At 39.3% G+C, this 20,772-nt stretch overlaps 2 protein-coding genes across 3 annotated transcripts; both read left to right on the plus strand.

The window, feature by feature from the left end:
• Nucleotides 1-883: 883 nt before the first annotated feature.
• On the plus strand, nucleotides 884-11,311 carry LOC122863372. Of its 2 annotated transcripts, XM_044169802.1 has the most exons (4): nucleotides 884-1,037; nucleotides 1,690-1,811; nucleotides 4,006-5,987; nucleotides 8,979-11,311. In XM_044169802.1, the coding sequence occupies exons 3-4, from the start codon at nucleotides 4,149-4,151 to the stop codon at nucleotides 10,626-10,628; spliced, it is 3,489 nt and encodes a 1,162-aa protein (XP_044025737.1). In that variant the 5' UTR covers nucleotides 884-1,037; nucleotides 1,690-1,811; nucleotides 4,006-4,148; the 3' UTR covers nucleotides 10,629-11,311. The 2 variants fall into 2 exon arrangements, with proteins under 2 accessions (XP_044025737.1, XP_044025736.1); XM_044169801.1 differs by having other exon boundaries at nucleotides 4,006-11,311.
• Nucleotides 11,312-16,843: 5,532 nt separating this feature from the next.
• Nucleotides 16,844-20,195, plus strand: LOC122863544 (ATP-dependent RNA helicase DDX1-like). Its single transcript, XM_044170122.1, has 6 exons — nucleotides 16,844-16,871; nucleotides 18,295-18,367; nucleotides 18,640-18,682; nucleotides 18,774-18,869; nucleotides 19,196-19,316; nucleotides 19,564-20,195. The coding sequence occupies exons 1-6, from the start codon at nucleotides 16,844-16,846 to the stop codon at nucleotides 19,692-19,694; spliced, it is 492 nt and encodes a 163-aa protein (XP_044026057.1). The 3' UTR covers nucleotides 19,695-20,195.
• Nucleotides 20,196-20,772: the final 577 nt, after the last annotated feature.

A 20,772-nucleotide genomic window follows, 5' to 3' on the forward strand; every position in this document is an offset into this window, starting at 1 on the left:
TTATACTCCAATATCTCTGTGACAAAATGCTTTTGGCTGATTGCAGTGCTGTGGCAAAAGTGTTCATTTCAACCATGATGCCATTGGTCAGTAATTTGGGATCAAGATTTAGTTTGACTCCAGATCCTACATTGAAATCAATGCCTGCTTTCTTGCATCTGGAATTGCTACTTGCTTTGCTAGCTGGTGAGCACTAGAGAGCATTGTGTGAATGTTCATCAAATCCATCTGTACCTCACATATAAAAATATTAAAAAGTTAAATCAATGCTTCGCAAAACATATTGCATGTAAAAGTAGTCCTCGCCGTGACCTTCTCCGCCGGGGGCTCCATACAATACTACAATATAATAACATTACAATAAAATACTATATTATAATAATACAATATAATAGTATAACATTATAATGCTATTATAATAATACAATACAAAATGAATGAATTAAATGACCGTTACAGAGAATTGTAAAATCATTAAGCTCAAAATCTTTTCCTTATATTCCAGGATCTTTGGGGAACCTTTGACAAAAACAGGCCATCTCAAAATCACTTCTGGCATGTAGCTTAATGGTGTATTAAACTAGCAACATAAATATGTCTTAGATCTAGCTAATTTAAGCTAGCTGGCCTGTATTATCTCATGAGCACAAACACATTCTAACTGATCATTTTCTATAAAGTAAATTATACAAAGAATGATCTAAGCACAGGACCTCTTCTCCGCGGAAACCTGATATAAAGGGCTACAAGCGAAAAATGGTTGTGAAAATCAAAGCTATCACTAATTTAATCTTATAATTCTGTTGTATTTTATTAAAATCCTGTCTTAATCACTGACAATCAATTCTTAGACACTTTTATTTTGAAGTCCCCGCGCTCCTCTGATCTTTCGTCATCACTTCCTGCGGCTTTGCATCGTTTTTTCTACAGTTGAGAGATTTTAAGACTTAATTTATACATAAAGACATTGTTTGGGAAACCATGCGTGGAGTTAACAAGTGAGAACAACGTCTCTGTGACAGTTCGGCTAACATTGGGTACGCGTACTCCCGTGTGTTGCGTCCTATTTCGATCAACATGGAGGGGATTGTGCTTTTCTCAAATAGAAATCCATGGCTGGACCTGTCTCTTCCCCTCCATGTTGCGTGTGCCAAACAATGGTCGATATGTGTCCATATACGAAATATATACGAACAAAAGTGATAGGCTTGAGTCGTGAAGACGCAGTAGACCTACCTGCTGCGTCGCTGCACAGAGAGTGGGTGTTTTTTAACGTTGCAGGTTGACATGTTGAGAGAAAGAAGTTAAGCTACACAACTATTACAGTGCATGCAAAGCCTATATTAGACCAATCACTACACTACGTTACACTATTCCACTGCTGGAGAGATAAAAGGGGAATGTAACGTTGAAGCCCACATGTTAGAGCGGTAAGGAAGATGGCGTTTATCGGAGGCAAAGATGGAATATTCGGCCATGAACTTAACGCAGCCAGAGCAGGACGTCAGTATACATGACGGTATTGTTAGTGTTAGGTGGAAAAGAAAAGTAGCTAATATTTGTTCGTGTTTGGCAAAAAATATCAGTTTTTTAAATATCTGTTTATGGCGATATAAAACTCTGTTGTTGTTGTTGTTTTTGGAGCGATGCGTGCATGAGGTAACAAACATTCAAACTTGTTTCATTCAGGGCTGCACTGTACCAGCACCTTACCATCGCCGACTGGAGGATGTCCAGCTAGGATGCAGACTTAAAGCGTTGGACGAACATGTTGGAGGAAGTCTTATCTAAGCCAAATCATGTTCTGCGAGGTATGTAGCAAGCTGAAATCACACTACATTTGCTGGTCTGCAAGAAAATATTCATCCAGTCTCAATATCAGTCTGTCCTCTCTGACTTGATTTTGTGGCATGGTTGTAATAAGTTGGAGAGAAGGGGCTGCCATGCACACATCGAATCTGATCTTAAAAGGTAAACTGTTGCGTTTTTGACCACTAGTAGCACTATGGATCTATATTTCAATGACAGGGTTTTCTTTTTGTTTGTATCTTTTGCATGTGCACGAAGACACACATGCCCATGCATAACAGTGCACGATACACATTCCTGCTAATGGTTTTGTGCAAGTCCACTGCTGGCCAGTTAGTGGCAGTTGTGCAGTAAGAAAAGGAGCAATGCGCCAGCAAGGGCAAAGAATCCTGCTAGCAAGCTAACATGGATGTGAACATTGCAGCTTTCAAAATGTTTGAAAAATTAGGCATTACAAATGTTTTACAAGGAAGGGAGACATGCAACAAACACTCAATAGAATTTCTAAGGTAGCAGGCAGACGACTTTATATTAAACAGCTACAAGGACAAAATATATTAAAAAGATCTCTTTACTAATGAATAGACAACACTATGGTTTCAGAAATGCAACCTGACGTCATCCTGTGGCAGTGGCCAATCCAGCAATCAGACCAGTCAAATGGCTCCACTGTCAGTAAACCAGTTCATGGACCAAACTATGATACTCAGCTGTATTCTTGCTTGGTTTATTTCTCCACAAACACACACGGAGCGAAGTCAGTGAACAGCAGAGCAGAGAGGCCGCAGTGGACACAGTGAAGTGAAGAAAACTCAAAAACTACTCAAGTTGACGACCACTATGCTCGTTACTGTAAGCAGTGTTTCCTCCATAATAAGACAGGTCTGGTGGGCCGCCAGGCCAATGAGAACCCCCACCAGGCCAAAAAAAGCACAGCAAAAATAACCCAAATATCCATTCTTTCGCAAATCAATGTGTTTGTGGGTGCATCTGTGTGGCGCTGTTCTGAAACATGAGTCAACCTCTGTGCCATTGCCTGGGAAACTCTTGGATGTGAGTGCCACTGCTATCCGAGTCCCTTTTTAAATTACTGTGGAGCATGAGCATATGGGATGCAGGTTAGTTAACATGACCATGGTGAAAAAGCTGTAACGGGGGATGGACAACCGAATATAGTTTTTCACCAAAACTCCGGAGCCAAGCAAGCGATACCAGGCAGACTTAAGTTTCACTTTCATTTTTTGGCGGAGCTGTTACACCAGTGCAACGAGGGGAAAACAAAACGGTGGAAAGCCAGCTCATTAAGTGAATGATGATCACAAGAAATCATTAACAAAGGGTAAGACCACGAGCTAGCAGCCATAAAGTTCCTCCTCCCAAGTCGAACTCACAGCATTTTGTAAAGCAGCTCATGCATGGGAAAAAGAAGAAGTGAATGTGAGCTAGTTAATTTATTATTTTTTTTTTTGGATTGAAATTAAAAATTGTGATCTATGATTGTGACAGATCATGTTAGCCCTGCGACGAGTTGGCCACTGTCCAGGGTGTACCCTGCCTAAGGCCCAAAGTCACTGGGATAGGCTCCAGTCACCCGCGACCCCTAACGGGACCAAGCGGTAGAAAATGGATGGATGGATGGATGGATCTATGATTGTGAACTAGCTAATTTTAATCTGTGTGAACTGAATTTTGAGCTAGCTCTTGTGAACTTGCACAACACTGGTTTGAACTGTGAATGGTGATTTCTCCACCATGAACAGGGTACTGGGCTACAACTCACACGACTCCTGATTGCTTTTGATAGCAATACAAATCTATCTTCTCACCAGCACCCATGACTACATCTCATCTCTAAAGAAATGCTCATCACTTTATTGCAACTTACTCATCTAGTATTTGTGTTTTAGAGTGACCAATCATTTAGCCAATAAAATGTCAAACATATTGCCAAATGCCCATCACAAGTAACCAGATACACAAGTGATAAGCTATATTTTTTGATCAGCAGTCCAAAAACCCAAAGGTATTTAATGACAAGAAAGAGACAAACCTGCAAATCTACACATTTGAGAACTGTTAAATGTCTGGTATTTTAGTCTGATTTAATATTAGGCTACATAATTCATTTAGCCTAAATTCTGTATGACTCAAGGCTGAGATAGTGTGTATCATTTTTGTCTCCTAAACTACATACAGGAAAGGAAGACATAGAAGACGAAGAAAAACACTGAAGATGGATAACAGGGACACCTGCAGTCTGAAAGAAACAGGGAGAGAGGGCTCTCTTAACAACAAGTGAAGGGGTCACCAAAAGGTGCAAAAGAGGACAGTCTACTGACATGGAGACGAACACACACTCTAATCACACTGATTTGTGTACCAGTGGAACAGAAGGTGGCCATTACTATACTTGTCCTCTGGGAGAGTCTAATCTGGACTCAGACACAGTCACAAATTCAGGGAATGCTGGCAATTATGATCATTTACAAAACCCAACAAGCTCTGGCATCCCTACAGAATCAGAATCATGTTGTCTGGGTATTCGTGCACCTATCCTCATCACCACTGACGTCTCATCGACTTTACCAACTGTAAACTCAAATGTGAACCCACTATTTGCTAGTCAACCTGATAAAAGAGGGCTTTGTGGAGGTGAAGAGCAAACACAGACTCCAAGAAATGCATCAAACCAATGTGACATGGAACAAGAGGAAATGGGAACAGAGAACAACATGTGGAAGTTGCGTGCTAACCGTGTAAAACAAATCCTTTCTGCACTAAACAAAGAGTTCAGGGGATTCCACAGGTCTAAGAAAGTTGGCCTTGAATTCAATGTCGGATTTGCCCGAAAGCAAAACATCAGTGTGGACTCTTTAACTAATGCTGTTCTGCTTGAACTTGCTAAATTTGCCTTAGCAATTAATTCATCCCAGCAGGATTTCATCATGGAGATTCTTGAGCACAACTTTGACTTCAGCCTGCAGAGTCAACAGCATAGGAATATTTTCACATGTGAAATTATGAAAAGAGTAAGAAATCTGAGAAGTTGTGAAGATGCAGTCAAATTCTCGAATGACGTTTTTGAACTTTCAGGTCCCATGCCATCAAAACATATTTCAAATCAGAGCGTGTGCAGTGTCAACCCTGAACTCAGCAGCGCATCGAGTATGGAGGAGTGTGATGTTGCTCCTACGTGCCGCCCTCATTCACATGCTGATACTAAAGAACATATTTCACAGAACAGTGTGGATCTGTATCCCTTCTGCAAGGAAATAGGTCTGAAGCTGCATGTAAACAATAGTCTACCAAACAAAAAACTGGATATCAACAAATTGACCAATGGGGTAATGACTGAAGTGTCAAACTTTGCAGAAAAGTTGTGTGGAACATTTGAGGAGATTTGTCTTGACATCCTCAGACACAACTTTGATCTTGATTTGCAAAGTGGAGATTCTGAACTTGCCAGAAATATTCTTGCACGAATTCCTGCTTTAATGGAGCAAAGGAATCTATCAACCTGTGTAAAACCCTGCAAGAAAATAAAGGGCAAAAGAAGAAAAATCTCAACAATGGCGAAACTGGATTGCCAGAACAACCCAAATTTAGATGCATGTGGTGCTGGTTCTTCCCAGGCTGCAATCATAGACCAAAATGTAGGCAGTTCCCCTGACAGTGAACACCAAAATGAGCTCAATTTAAAACTGTGGAAATTGCGGGCCAATCATATTCAGCACATCCTGTCAATACCTCATGGAGAACATTGCCCACTTTATTCATACTCCAGATGCAAGAAAGCGGGCATTGATTTCAATGTAGGATCTGGAGTCAAACTAAATCTTGATCCCAAATTACTGACCAATGGCATCATGGTTGAAATTAACACTTTTGCCACAGCACTGCAATCAGCCACAAAGCATTTTGTCACAGAGATACTGGAGTATAATTTTAATCTTAATTTGAAGAATGAGCTGGATCGCAGTGCCTTTGCGGAGCAAACTATGGCTAAAATTAGATTAAATGCACGTAAAAGAATCAGCACTCCCCGACTCAATATGGTTTTTGAACTCCCTGACACGAGGTGCATACAAGAACCTACTTATGACAAAACTACATATTGCCCCAAATGCTATCAAGACAGAAATCATAAGCTTTGTCAGGATGAATCTGACCCTGGTCACATGAATCATTCTCGTCCACATACTATGACAGACACAGTGTCTGCTGAGGAGAACTGCACAGCACAAATGCCTGCAAAGGATCAATCCTCTACCTTCTCAACAACAGAGGAGACAATAATGGACAGTTACCCTCGCTGCAAGAAAATAGGTTTGAACCTGTGTGTGGACAAAGACCAACCAAGAGATAAACTTGACACGCATGTATTGACACGCGCGATTATGAATGAAGTGGCTAGTTTTGCCAAAAAATTGTGTGGAACAAAACATAAGACTATTAATGCAGTCCTTGAACACAACTTTAACATTGGCATGCAGTGCCAAGATATCGATCCTGCAGACCTGTTCCGCAGAGCGACGGCACGAAAGGATGACGGACTCGCCTGGTTCAGTGAAGTTTTTGTTTTTCAGCCAATTTCTCACAGACAACCTGGTTATGTAAGTAGACTGAAAAGGGAAGCTGCCATGCACAGAAGTGAAAAGAAGGAAACTATCAAAAAAAGAAAGCTGGCACTGCAAAGAAAGGAGGAAAGAGCCAAACTGCCAAGTCATAGTATAAGAAATGTAAAATCAAAGACAAATCATCGAAGTAAAGGAAACTGTTATCCCATTTGCACAGAGATAGGTTTGGATCTGGATGTGACATCGAAATCAGTCGAGAAAGAAAAACTGGACTTGCAGCTATTGACCAGAGCTGTAGTGATGGAGATACATAAATTTGCAATTAAGAAACTAGGACACTCTTACCCACGCACTGTGTTTGACATCCTTGACTATAACTTTGATCTTAGCTCACAGTATTACAGGCGCTGGGAATTTTCCATAGCTACTGCATCCAAAGTCAGTACCATGTACAAGCGATATTGTAAAAGCCTAGCCGGAAAAGATGAGGTCTTCCAATTGCCATTTGTGTTTGATCCCAAGGCTTCACAAAGGTTTGTAGAAAACAGACAAAATAAGAAAAGTGCAAACTCTTCCCTGGACATTGCTAGCAATTCAGAATCAAGTTGTCTGGGTATTTGTGCGCCTTTCCTCACTTCCACTAACATCTTATCCAGTTTACCAACTATAAACTCAAATGTGAACCCACCATTTGCAAGTCAATCTGATAAAAGAGGGCTTTGTGGAGGTGAAGAGCAAACACAGACTCCAAGAAATGCATCAAACAAATGTGACATGGAACAAGAGGAAATGGGAACAGTGAATGACTACACTTGTCCATTAGGAGACTCTGATCTAGACTCAGATGAAGTCACATATTCAGGGAACGCTGGCAATCAGGAACACTTACAAAACTCAAAAAGTTGTTCTCTGAACACTTACATCCCTAGAGAATCAGAATCAAGCTGTTTGGGTATTTGTGCGCCTCTCCTCACCTCCACTGCCGTCTTATCCACTTTACCAACTGTAAACCCAAATCTGTACCCACCATTTGCAAGTCAACCTGATAAAAGAGGCCTTTGTGGAGGTGAAGAGCAAACACAGACTCCAAGAAATGCACCAAAGCAATGTGACATGGAACAAGAGGAAATGGGAACAGAGAACAACATGTGGAAGTTGCGTACTAACCGTGTAAAACAAATCCTCTCCGGACTAAACAAAGAGTTTGGTCCATTTATCAGATCCAAGCAAGTTGGCCTTGAATTCAATGTTGGATTTGGCCCAAAGCAAAACATCAGTATTGACTCTTTGACTAATGCTGTTCTGCTCGAACTTGCTAAATTTGCCTTAGCAATTAATTCATCCCAGCAGGATTTCATCATGGAGATTCTTGAGTATAACTTTGACTTCAGCCTGCAGAGTCAACACCACAGGAATATTTTCTTTTCTGAAATTATGAATGGACTAAGACATCTGAGAAGTTGTGAAGATGCAGTCAAATTCTCGAATGAGGTTTTTGAACTTCCTGGTCCCATGCCATCAATACATATGGCAAATCAGAGCGTGTGCAGTGTCAACCCTGAACTCAGCAGCGCATCAAGTATGGAGGAGTGTGATGTTGCTCCCGTGTGTCCTCCTCATTCACATGCTGAAACTAAAGAACATATTTTATTGAATAGTCTGGATCTGTATCCCTTCTGCAAGGAAATAGGTCTGAAGCTGCATGTAAACAATAGTCTACCAAACAAAAAACTGGACATCAACAAATTGACCAATGGAGCAATGACTGAAGTGTCAAACTTTGCAGAAAAGTTGTGTGGAACATTTGAGGATATTTGTCTTGACATCCTCAGACACAACTTTGATCTTGATTTGCAAAGTGGAGATTCTGAACTTGCCAGAAATATTCTTGCACGAATTCCTGCTTCAATGGAGCAGAAGAATCTATCAACTTGTGTAAAAGCCTACAAGAAATTAAAGGGAAAAAGAAAAAAAATCTCAACAATGGCGAAACTTGATTGCCAGAGCAATTCAAATTTAGATGTATGTGGTGCTGGTTCTTCCCAGGCTGCAATCATAGACCAAAATGTAGGCAGTTCCCCTGACAGTGAACACCAAAATGAGCTCAATTTAAAACTGTGGAAATTGCGGGCCAATCGTATTCAGCACATCCTGTCAATACCTCATGGAGAACATTGCCCACTTTATTCATACTCCAGATGCAAGAAAGCAGGCATTGATTTCAATGTAGGATCTGGAGTCAAACTAAATCTTGATCCCAAATTACTGACCAATGGCATCATGGTTGAACTTAACACTTTTGCCACAGCACTGCAATCAGCCACAAAGCATTTCGTCACAGAGATATTGGAGTATAATTTTAATCTTAATTTGAAGAATGAGCTGGATCGCAGTGCCTTTGCGGAGCAAACTATGACTAAAATTAGACTGAATGCACGTAAAAGAATCAGCACTCCCCGACTCAATATGCTTTTTGAACTCCCTGACACGAGGTGCATACAAGAACCTACTTATGACAAAACTACATATTGCCCCAAATGCTATCAAGACAGAAATCATAAGCTTTGTCAGGATGAATCTGACCCTGGTCACATGCATCATCCTTCAAAGGATCAGTTCTCTACCTTCTCAACAACAGAGACAATAATGGACAGTTACCCTCGCTGCAAGAAAATAGGTTTGAACCTGTGTGTGGACAAAGATCAACCAAAAGATAAACTTGACACGCATGTATTGACACGTGCGATTATGAATGAAGTGGCTAGTTTTGCCAAAAAATTGTGTGGAACAAAAAGTAAGATCATTAAAGCAGTCCTTGAACACAACTTCAACATTGGCATGCAGTGCCAAGACATCGATCCTGCTGACCTTTTTCGCAGAGCGACGGCACGAAAGGATGGCGGACTCGCCTGGTTCAGTGAAGTTTTTGTTATTCAGCCATTTTCTCACAGACAACCTGGTTATGTAAGTAAACTGAAGAGGGAAGCTGCCATGTACAGAAGTGAAAAGAAGGAAACTATCAAAAAAAGAAAGTTGGCACTGCAAAGAAAGGAGCAAAGAGCCAAACTTCCAAGTCATAATATAAGTGACATAAAATCAAAGACCAATCATCAGAGTAGAGGAAACTGTTATCCCATTTGCACAGAGATAGGTTTGGATCTGGACGTGACATCAAAATCAGGAGAGAAAGAAAAACTGGGTTTGCAGTTATTGACCAGAGCTGTCGTGATGGAGATACATAAATTTGCAACTCAGCAAGTAGGACACTATTTCCCACGCACTGTGTATGACATCCTTGACTATAACTTTGATCTTAGCTCACAACATTGCAGGCACCTGGAATTTTCCATAGCTACTGCATCCAAAGTCCAAGCCATGGTCAAGCAATATCGTAAAACACGAGACAGAGGAGACGAGGTCTTCCAATTGCCATTTGTGTTTGCTCCCAAGGCTTCACAAAGGTTTGTAGAAAAGAGACATAATAAGAAATGGAAAAAATATTCCTGTAAAGAACCAGACAAGAAAATGAATGAGGGTAGTTTTGTGCGCCAAGTGAGATGCTATTTAGATATCAATTGCGTACATTTTCTCGATGGTGTCAAAACTAGCGAGGAATCCTGGTTCTGTGATGAGGACACTAAGACCCCAACAGATCCTGGCACGATAGTGCAGAAGAATGGGAGTCTAGTGAGTGTAGGTTGTGGCAATTCTCTCCAGGGAAACATTGAGATTAAAGAGGAGGAGTACGATCCACATTATGACGATGTGAAACCAGAACCGGACACTGAGGAAAAATATCATCCACATTATGATGATGTCAAAACAGAGTCAAACACTGAGGATGTTGAGCATTTAGTCCCAGGTGGACCTGCAGGATCCCTTCGATATACATTTATAACCATGTGTCCGAACTCTGAAAGCAATATTAAAACAGAATCAGTAAATGAGGGTGTCAAGTATTACATTCTGGCTGAACCACAAGGATCTGAAGGACATGCTATGCTAGCTGTATGTCCAAACACTGAGAGTAACATAAAAACAGGATCGGACATTGAGGGTGTTAAATATTTAGTCCCAGTTGAAGCAGCAGCATCCCAGGGATACTCTATAACCATAGGTCAGGGCAATGAGAGTGCATTGATCAAAGAAGAGCAAGAAAATATTCCAGCTGACTCATACCATTATGGAGCTGTGTCATACACAGAAAGGGAAGAGGGCATCAAACAGGAATTAGATCCTTAATGTTCTAAAATATAGTTTACACAGAGGCAGGTGTGTTTTACACTTAGCAGATGCTATTAGCTGCTTTTATTGCTGTGAAAACTTATTTTCTGTTGGGGGAGAATTTAGTTGACTTATTTCAAACTGAAGGAATGTATATTTTAAAAAGCTTGTCGTTAAACTCTTACTCAAGACATGGAAGTGTGGGTTCAAAGCCCCAAAAACATGGATAGACCTGACTAAAATGTTTCAGTGCAAAGTGCTGTCTATATGATACTTTAAAGCTTTGTTCTAAAAGGTTTATGTGCCACAGTTGAAAATGATTTAAGTTTCTTTTAATGTTTCTTTTTTATTGAAAAGCTGACTGCAGAAGAAAATCGTTTTTCAAGTTCGAAAAAATTTGAGGCTTTTTTTTTACACTGAACTTTACTTTGTGGATAGCAGATTATTGTATTATAGTCATTCAAGACATTCTGGTCTGTTTTTAAAAGTGCTTCTCCTTATTTTTTTTTAACTTGTTTTTCCACTTAATCTTTTATTAATGCCTTTAGTTATTTTCTATTTTTGTGTTTTGTTCATTTTTCAAAAGGAAAAAACTGCTTACTTAAAATGAAAGGATTTTGTAAAATACAGAAACGGGTCATTTCTTGAACCTGTGATGTAAATAGGTATAAATGACTGTGTTAAATAAAGATTTGAATGCATCCTGTTTGCGTCTGTGTGTTATGCTCGAATGCTATGAACATTTACCATATAGGATGTTGAAGGAAATAGTGTGTTCCTTCATAGCCTATTTTTGTTTTTATACATATTATATTTTCTATTCTTTAAATCTGCTTCATATTCGATTTTTTATCTTAGATGCAACCATATTGCTATTTTCATAAAGATTTGTCCATTTCAATAAAAACTTTTTCCCAAGAGCTGTCCGGATCCTTCTGTCCTACAGGAGTCTAAGATAAAGTTCAGGCAGACAGGTGTGTTATTTAGCAACGGTGCCTCTAAAATATTAACAATCAGAAAGTTTCGTTGTGTAATGGCGCCATCAAACGGGTAAAAGTGTAATGGGATACGATCATGAGATTGGTTCATAACCAGAGGAAGTGTGAGGTTTAAAAAAACTTGTTCCCAGGAAGTCTGCGAGTGCTGAAGGCTGTCCGAACCCACAATTCATCCAGTGTACAAGGGGCCTCAAGCGGACTTTCTCCAGACTTCTAGAGTCTTTGGCATACCTGCCAACACTTCCGTTTTTCCCAGGTTTCTCCCATATTTCAAGGCCATCTCCCGTCGCCCTCCCGTTTTGTTGTTTCTCCCAGGAAACTCCCGTAATTTGCGTGGCCCTCAAACTATATTATGAATACATTACATGGTCTGACAACAAAATAGCCATAAAACATTACAGATTGACTAAGTGATCCAGTCTGTATTCTAACATTTTGTTGGTGAGATTGTTTTCTAATAATACACAGAGATCTTTGGCACATTTGGATTTCATTAATTTCAGGGACTTTGAGTTGAATTTCATTATAGTAGCCTAGCACATGAAGATGGCTGGGGCCTAAATTTAGGCTTGTAAATAAAGAATTTGGCTAAAATGAGCAAAACATTGATCACTGGGTCCAATGTTGTGTCTTCTAAAAACCAAAATAGGACCATTTTGATCTATTGCAGGGATTACTGTGGTTTTGCTGCATAAACATTCTATTTATTGTTTCCAGAACAACTGGGTATGAGAGCATGATGCAAAGAGATGCTCTGTTGTTTCAATATCACCATTACAGAAAACACATTCATTGCTCAGTGAAAAGGTAGAAATCATCCATTACTTGTAGTGAATTTCTTTTTCTTTGGGTGGAACTGGGTATTTGATGAACTTCATTCTCAGTTTGGTTGGTTGGTCAAAAATATTCCAGATATTATTTCTATCATTTCTCAGCAGGGTATTTCGTTTGTAAGAATAGTCCATGTGAATTTGTTTGAACACCTTTTTATCAAGAAAGTTAATTCCATTTATTAAAGGTGTGGAGAGATGAGATTGGGACTGAGAGTAGACAATGATAGCCTATTTCTTTTGTTAGAATAAGGAATGTATTGGGTATGGCATTGATGAAGGGATTTAAAGTCTTTGAGGTAGCAATCAAATTCATATTTACAACAAAAATCATTGTAAGGTAATACATCTGCTTTGCATCTAATAGGTCCATTACACACCAAATATTCCTATCCATCCAGTTCCTATAAAACCAAGATTTTCTATTGTGAAGTATATATCTGTTGTTCCATAATGGTTTATTAAGAGGTGTGATGTTGTGATTGTAAAACAATTTCCAAAAAAGTAAAACCTGTTGGTGGTATTTAGTAAGTAAAGATTTGGTGACATTATTGTAGAAAAGGTTCGAAAGTCATTCTCATTTTCACAATTGAGAATGACTTCCGGATGGGAGCCGAAACGTCGTGATTCTGAAAACAGTGTCCAGATGACTACGACTGAAACCTTTTCTACGATAGAACACTCCTGGACGAATGAGGGACTACACCGTCTCATTTGGTGACATTGTAATCACGTTTTAAAATAAATTCTATACCACCCATCTTTGTCAAATATAATTTGAGGGAATATGTGCCAGATATTGCCAGGGCATTTAACACATTCTTTAAACCAGTTCAGTTTCATTCATACATTCAGTCTTTTGCCTTTAGCCCACTTTCAGAGAGGTCTTTTACACTTATTAGGAATGTGTAAAACTATTTGCCTACTTTATTAAAACGTTAATTGAATCATGCGATCATCGTGTACATGATTGTAGTTGCTGATAGACTGTTGCTTCGAACGTTTCCACAGAAACAAGTGAAACAGACTTGAAGCCTGTCTATCAGCGGCTTGCAGTCTCGCGTGAGGGCTCAGCCCGCATTTGGATTCAGTGTCTTTGTCTAAATTTATGTATTCACACCCTTTGCATCTCAGATTTGTATATACTTCTCTCTGCAATCCGAAGATTAAAAGTACTTTGTATGAAGTAGAAGAGTTATGTTCTTTTGTGTCTCAGTGTTTGGTTCCTGCGAACCCGATAATGGTAATTTATTTAAAGTTACTGAAGGCTGATCAAAGAAAGAAAATAAACCACCACAACAAGGATATCTTTGTGGCTTATGATTATTTGCCTAGTGTGGTGCCAATAAATCTCACAGAATTTTCCTATTGGCTCATCACTGCTTTAAGAGCATTTAACACTAATTGTCCTGAGAAAGTAGGCCTATCAGGGTCAGCAAGGTTATGACAGTTAACTTGTAGATGTAATATTGAAAGTAGGCTGTTGGTGGTGCTCCACACCAGCAGCTTTCTTCTCATTTCCTTTGGGGGCAGCAAAGACCTTCCAGACTCTACAAAGCTCATAAACCAAGGAGAAGCAATCAACTACAGACAGCTGCATCGCAGAGGAATTCACTCATCACATAGGCCAGATAGGAAAAAAGGAAATGAGGCAGAGTTTGCTCAACAGAATTACATGGTTCAACCCCACATAGGCTTTATTACAAAATAATGTACAACTTTGACTTGAGCTCTTTAAGTGCACATGTGCATCTCAGTAATGAATGTGAATTAAGCACATATCAGGCCCAAGAGTCATTTGGCTTTGACCTTTTCATCAACATCCACAGACAGCCAGAGATCTAAGGTTAAGTGGTTGTGCCTTCAAAATAAAAGTCTGTGTAAGTGAAAGTGGATAAAGGAAGTAGTCACCATATATGGAAAGTTTTTGGTTTGATCCAATCAAGCCATATGGCCATATGCAGCTTTTCTGTTTGAAAGTAGAAACGTTTCAGCACTTTTACCTATTGTCCATCTATCTGTTCTGAAACTAAATGAATCTGGCATATGTTCATCTAACATATGCAACTAACTATTGATAATTCCTTTTCCTTTTATTTTATGTATTTTCTCATTAAAAGTAAGGCAAAGTAACATGTAAAATGTATACACTGAGGCATTCAGACAAACTTACTCTACAACTTCAAAAAGGCTTTTAAAAAGCCTGTGCGGGGCAGGAAGGAAGTTGAGATCATATACTGTACAAAAAAGGCAAGATAAACATGATTACATTCATTATAATTAACTAGAGATGGAATGGCAATTATTAGGCAAGGCAAGTTTATTTGTATAGCACATATCAACAACAAGGCAATTCAAAATGCTTTACATAAAACATAAAGTAACAGGGCAATATAAAGACATTTAAATACAAAAGCAAAACATGAATGATGGATGGAAAAAAACAACTACTTATCCTTTCAGCAATCCAAAGATAAAACATGTAAAGGAGAAATGCCTTTCAGAAGTAAACAAAGACAATTATTTTGACTATGTCACTGGAACATATTGGAAAATGAAGATGGTTTGTGCTTGTTTGCCAATTTTTGACACACCCCACAGGAAAAGGTCCATCGTTGAGCTAAAGATAAAAAAAGATATGTTGGGAGTAGGATCTTAGTTCAGTTACAACGGGTTTCGTCTCATATGGTTTTTAACCAATATGTTGCCGTATTATAAGCGTCAAGGAGTTTTATTTTGAAAGAAATTCCCGGAAGTCCTGTGTATAATTCTGTGTGACTTGACTCTCTGGAGACGCTCATTTCCAGTCCACGCCCGCCCCGCCTGCTGGATCGGTTTCTCCCTCTACAGCAGCTCAGTTTGCCAGCCTGGACGTCGGATCACCGCCGCTAGTCTACTGCAACAGGTAAATGACCAGAAATCATTTCAGTGCTTAGCAGGACAGAACAAAATGTAGCACATGATGGACACTGACGCTGTTGAGCTTGTTTTCTTTTTGGTTTTTCCTTTTCTTGGAAGGTAATTGTGGATGTCCTGCTTTATTATATCCTAATTAAAGGCGAGGCAGTGAAGCGTATTACCAATGTTTCTTTACAATGCTGCAGTACTTCTGTAGTAGATTTTTTTTGTCTACCATAAAAATATGTGAATTTCTGACACCTGTCACTCAACCCTGAGTGATCGCCTTTTGTCTGCGTTTTAGATGAAAAACACTCCATATCGCTGAAATATAGGTTCGTTAGATGTTAATGTTTATTTCTTAATATTCTTTAAATGCATTTGAACAAATTGCCTGACGTGGACTTATATTTAAAGAGTAATCTATTTGAAATGACCAAAATAAGGGCTGTCGGCTACAAATTGCCTCTATGTTATGCATATCCCTTGCACAAATAGGCAATAGACAATGGCTGTTTTTAATTATACCACAATATATATTTCTCCAGAGGGTATTCACCCTTTCCCCCTGAAAATTCAGTCTAACTAGTAATATGGCCATCCTTATTTTGAGAAAAAGAAATCTCTGTGATATTTCTGGAACTCCCCATAGGGGAGTGAGTGTCTGTGGTAGCCTTACTCATCCCAGCACACAGTGACCTTAATGTAGTTTGTAGTATGTTATCACATATAGCTATATTTTTTCCCTTTTTGTCTTAAAGGTGACTTAAATTTAGAGCTATATCTTTTATAGCATGGAAAATAATTTGTCAGGTGTGTTTTTTATCCCTTCTGTACCCAGCTTTAAATGCGTTATCAGATGTTTAGATTGTTTAAGGTCGGTGCAGTTTTCCAAGTTTAGCAATTTATCCATGCTCATTTTCATTCACTGCAGTATAGGCTAATTATAGAGATTGCTTGGTGTGTGTGTGTGTGTGTGTGTGTGTGTGTGTGTGTGTGTGTGTGTGTGTCCTGCTGCTCTCAGTGAAAACAGAAAGAGGAGGATTTCTTTGCTGAAGTGGCAAAGTCCATCTAAACTGCAGTTCTTATGACATCTGTCCTCATCCCAGCAGGGACTGTTGCATATCCACCTGCCAAGAAACAAATCATTGCATAACACACACATGCACTTAGACACGCACAAACATACATTCATTGGTGTGTTGAAAGTGGACGCTGATGGACTTTCAGGGTCCATTTTCATTTCATTTAATTTCATTTTCTGACTGTCACAGAAGCGTGACTGTGAATGCTGTATTGAGGACAATTTGGCATTATTCTTGGAGTCAAGAGTAAAAATCTTGTGCCAAGGGTGTATAAGTAAGAAGCTGCAGTAGGACATGCTGCTGAGAGCTGGGGGGGGTGGGGGGGGGGAGTAAAAGAGGCTTTGGTGAATCATTGCTTGAGCTGACCCACAAATGTGTCAAAAGGATAAATATAAGAAGATTCTTCTGGTGAAGTGTCCCCGATGTTCACCTGCAGCGCAACAGAGGAAGGTGTGTGGATGTCTTTGTATGTGTGTGCTTCTGTGCTGCTCTTGTGAATAGGCAGAAATTACAAGCACATACACACAGACTTCTTTCTTCCTCAGGCTCAGCAAAGCTTCCTGGGCTGTGTCTGCTAGAACAGGGTCCCCCTCTGTGCGAGGAGTGTGTGTCAGACACACTCGTGCACACAGGCCGACGCATTGATACGCACATCCGACCGGGCCAGTGCGGCGCACACAGGTGTCAATCAGCATGCAGGGCAGAGTCAAAGGTTCTTTGATTTCACTTTCTCCCTCAGTGCAGTGGCTCAGCAAACCGCTGGCCCTCAAATAGCAATGGCCAATGGCAGTTTTATTTATATAGCACAAGTAAACTCAATGTGCTTTACATTGAAAGCCAAAATATAAAAATATAGGCATAAACATGAGAGCATAGGTAACATAAGCAACATAAATGTAAGAATGTAAGCATGAGTAGAAACGGAATCAATTAAGCATTCACCCAACATACATTAAACATACCACAGCAATATAAACGCAAAAATTAGTTGTCAATTTAAAAATTTCGGCAAAAAACTGCCAGGTGTAACTGTTAGCTGAACTAACTGGTAAAGCTAACATTAGCTAGTAAAAGAGATAATATGGAATATAGCCGGCATCCACTGCTGCTGGTGGACTGCATCCACCGGCAGCAGTGGCAGCACACCCATAAGACTTTATTTCGTGTGTGGTATGTGCGGTGCAGATACATGTGAGCATACATATACTATACTGCAAAGTCAGAAGCGGGCCTCCCCAGGGGGGCGCCAAACTTTATCAGGGGAGGTTCAGTGATTGGAGTGAAAAAATATATTAGTTATTACATTAGTAATCAAAAGGAGATCACATACAATAAATGTGTGTGATTTGGTTAAAGAGACAGTTCAGAGATACAGTAGTTTAGGGGAATTTCTGCTGCTATACTATACATACATACATACACAACAAATATTTACAGTGTATCCCCATTAAGACAAATATTTATATTCCCAATTAGAAATATTGATATTAGTAATGAAACAAATATTTATTTTTCTAATAAGCCAAATGCATGCATTTCTAATATGGCAAATATTTATATCAATAAAAAGAAATATACACAACTTAATGAGACCCTTTTTTACGAAGCACAACCAATCTATTTTGAAGATCTTCTTCTGTTCTCAGAGAAAAGAAGTGAGGCTCTTGGTCTGCACAGACGTAGCTGCCAGAGGAATTGACATCCTTATGGTAAAGATAATAGATTTCCAATATAAAACTTATATTCCTAACATACCTTTTCAAATGCTGATTATATACAGTGTTATATACAAAATAATACTTGGCTGTATTTTGTATATGCAAGTCCCCTTTCTGCCATCACTTTTCACAATTTTCATCTGCTTCTTCTCCAGTGATTAACGTCACCCTGCCAGATGAGAAGCAGAACTATGTCCACCGCATCGGCAGAGTTGGAAGAGCTGAGAGGTAAGCACTGACATTCTTGAAAATAACTGTGTGTTAGGGCTTGTTGAGACAGTTGAAATATTATTTTATTATTGTTTTCTCATGTTATCATATGCTTTTTGTTTGTAGAATCACATTCATTTATCAAATTCCTCTTCATTGCAACCTGAAACTTTCACATAATATACCTTTAAATGTCTCTTCACAATATGATTCAACTGAAAGACAATAAATTATAATATTGACGTACTGCCCATACAGTTAAAATCATCTCCTTTCCTTTTAACTTGCAGAATGGGACTGGCCATCTCCTTGGTTGCTATGGAGAAGGAGAAGGTAGGTTTGATGATAGAAATACACTGATAATTAATTTAAATTACACATAGTATTTGAAAATAGATCAAAGTAAATCTTTCCATATGTGCAGGTGTGGTACCACGTTTGCCCGAACCGAGGCAGAGGCTGCTACAACACCCGACTGAAGGAGGACGGAGGTTGCACCATCTGGTACAATGAGAAAGAGGTGAACAAAGACACAGGCACAAACTTCATCGAGTTGAGGCAGCGAGTAAAATGTTCTGTTTGAAGTACGACAGAACAGAGGGATTTTTATGTGATTTGATGAGCAGCAGATACATTTGTCATCCTGGCAGAAACAGCACCCTTGGGTTTGGGAGGGTGTGTCTGGTGTGAAATCTAAGCAGTAAAGTTTTGCTTTATTTTTGAAGCACTGGAAGCTCAAGCGCGCACACACACTTTTGTCCTTGTCACAATATGACATAGTTCTTTATTACCCATCGTGGACTCTCAGTTCTACTTGTGTCCCTTCACCCTTTCCTCTGATCACAGCTCCTGTCAGAAATTGAGGAGCATCTAAAGTGCACCATCACCCAGTGTGAGCCAGACATCAAAGTACCTGTGGATGACTTTGATGGAAAGGTTACCTATGGTCAGCGCAGGGCATTGGGAGGTATGTGTCATAGAGGGACTGATGACTGTGTACAAGCATGTTGAACCTTTAGCCACACTAGTAGCATGGCTTTAGGACTAGCAACCAATCTTCCAGTACACAATTTGGTATAGAGTGAAATATCTACAAGTATTATATGGATTGTTGTGAGGCATAATAGCCTTATAGCCATTATAGGCTAAACACATGTATTATATTCACTGCTTTTATGTTGAGCTTGACCTGCAAACCTGTTGCTCTTCCCTAGGCGGTAACTACAAGGGTCACGTGGATATTCTGGCCCCGACAGTCCAGGAGCTGGCTAGCCTCGAGAGTGAAGCCCAAACTTCCTTCCTGCACCTGGGATACATGCCAAACCAACTTTTCAAAGCCTTCTGAACACAGGCCAACTAGCACAACACTGTAGGCTGCTGATACAGAATAAAGAAAAACTGAACATTTTCACATGTTGCACCAACAGGATAAAAAGTCTTTATGCAACCAAGTAACAATGTGCAGTTACATTTCAAGGTTTCTTTTTCACCCAGACATAAACACATAACCATAACTCATAGTTAATGTACATCAAATGTAAATTAAAGCGTGTCAAAATGCAAACATTTCACTGGGTATGCTAAACTTCTCTACAGTCTGCATCCAGAGGATAACCGGACTCCTGATTTCTGTTTAGTCGTGTAATGCTAGCACTAATTCAAAACCTAATTTGCTGGAATTTGTGTTTTGTTTTCTGATTGATATGGCTGAAGGAAGTGTTTGGCAAGTCAATGTATTTAAGTGGCTTTATGTTTTCTTTTCTGAAATAAATGGTGATAGCATGCTCAGTTTGGGTTAATTGTCTTGTATTTACTGAGAAAGGAATAAAACAAAATTATGAATGGCTTTTTTTTGTTAAATTCATTTATTTAGTGTTTTAAGAATTTATTATCTGACAGCCAGCAGGGAAGTGGTTTCCTGAACATGTTTTTCTTAAAATTAGACAGCGGGGCTTTTGATGATTTGTGTTAATGATATATAGTCAAGTGACAAGTCAGTTCAATTTTATTTATATAGCCCAAGATCACAAACTTGCCTCAATCTGTACAGCATACAACACCCTCTGTCCATAGACCCAGAATCAGAAATACTTTATTGATCCCCAGGGGAAACTCTTTTGTTACAGCTGCTCACTATCACGTCAGTGCACACAGGAATAGAAGTACTAAGCAAAAAGGAGGAGGGATCCCTCTCCCAGTACGGACAGACATGCAAAAGATGTCTTGTACAGAATAGACAAAGATAATGCATTTATAGACAATCATGATGACAAAATTATAAATAGATTGTAACATATAGCGCAACTCATCTTTATTTATATAGCACTTTACACACAACACAGTTGATCCAAAGTGTTTTACAGCACACACAGAGAGAAACAAGAAAGAAGGAAACAAGCACAAGAGAAGAAAAGTCAGAGAGA

This window comes from Siniperca chuatsi, linkage group LG16, assembly GCF_020085105.1.
Source record: "Siniperca chuatsi isolate FFG_IHB_CAS linkage group LG16, ASM2008510v1, whole genome shotgun sequence".
NCBI classification, from domain to species: domain Eukaryota; kingdom Metazoa; phylum Chordata; class Actinopteri; order Centrarchiformes; family Sinipercidae; genus Siniperca; species Siniperca chuatsi.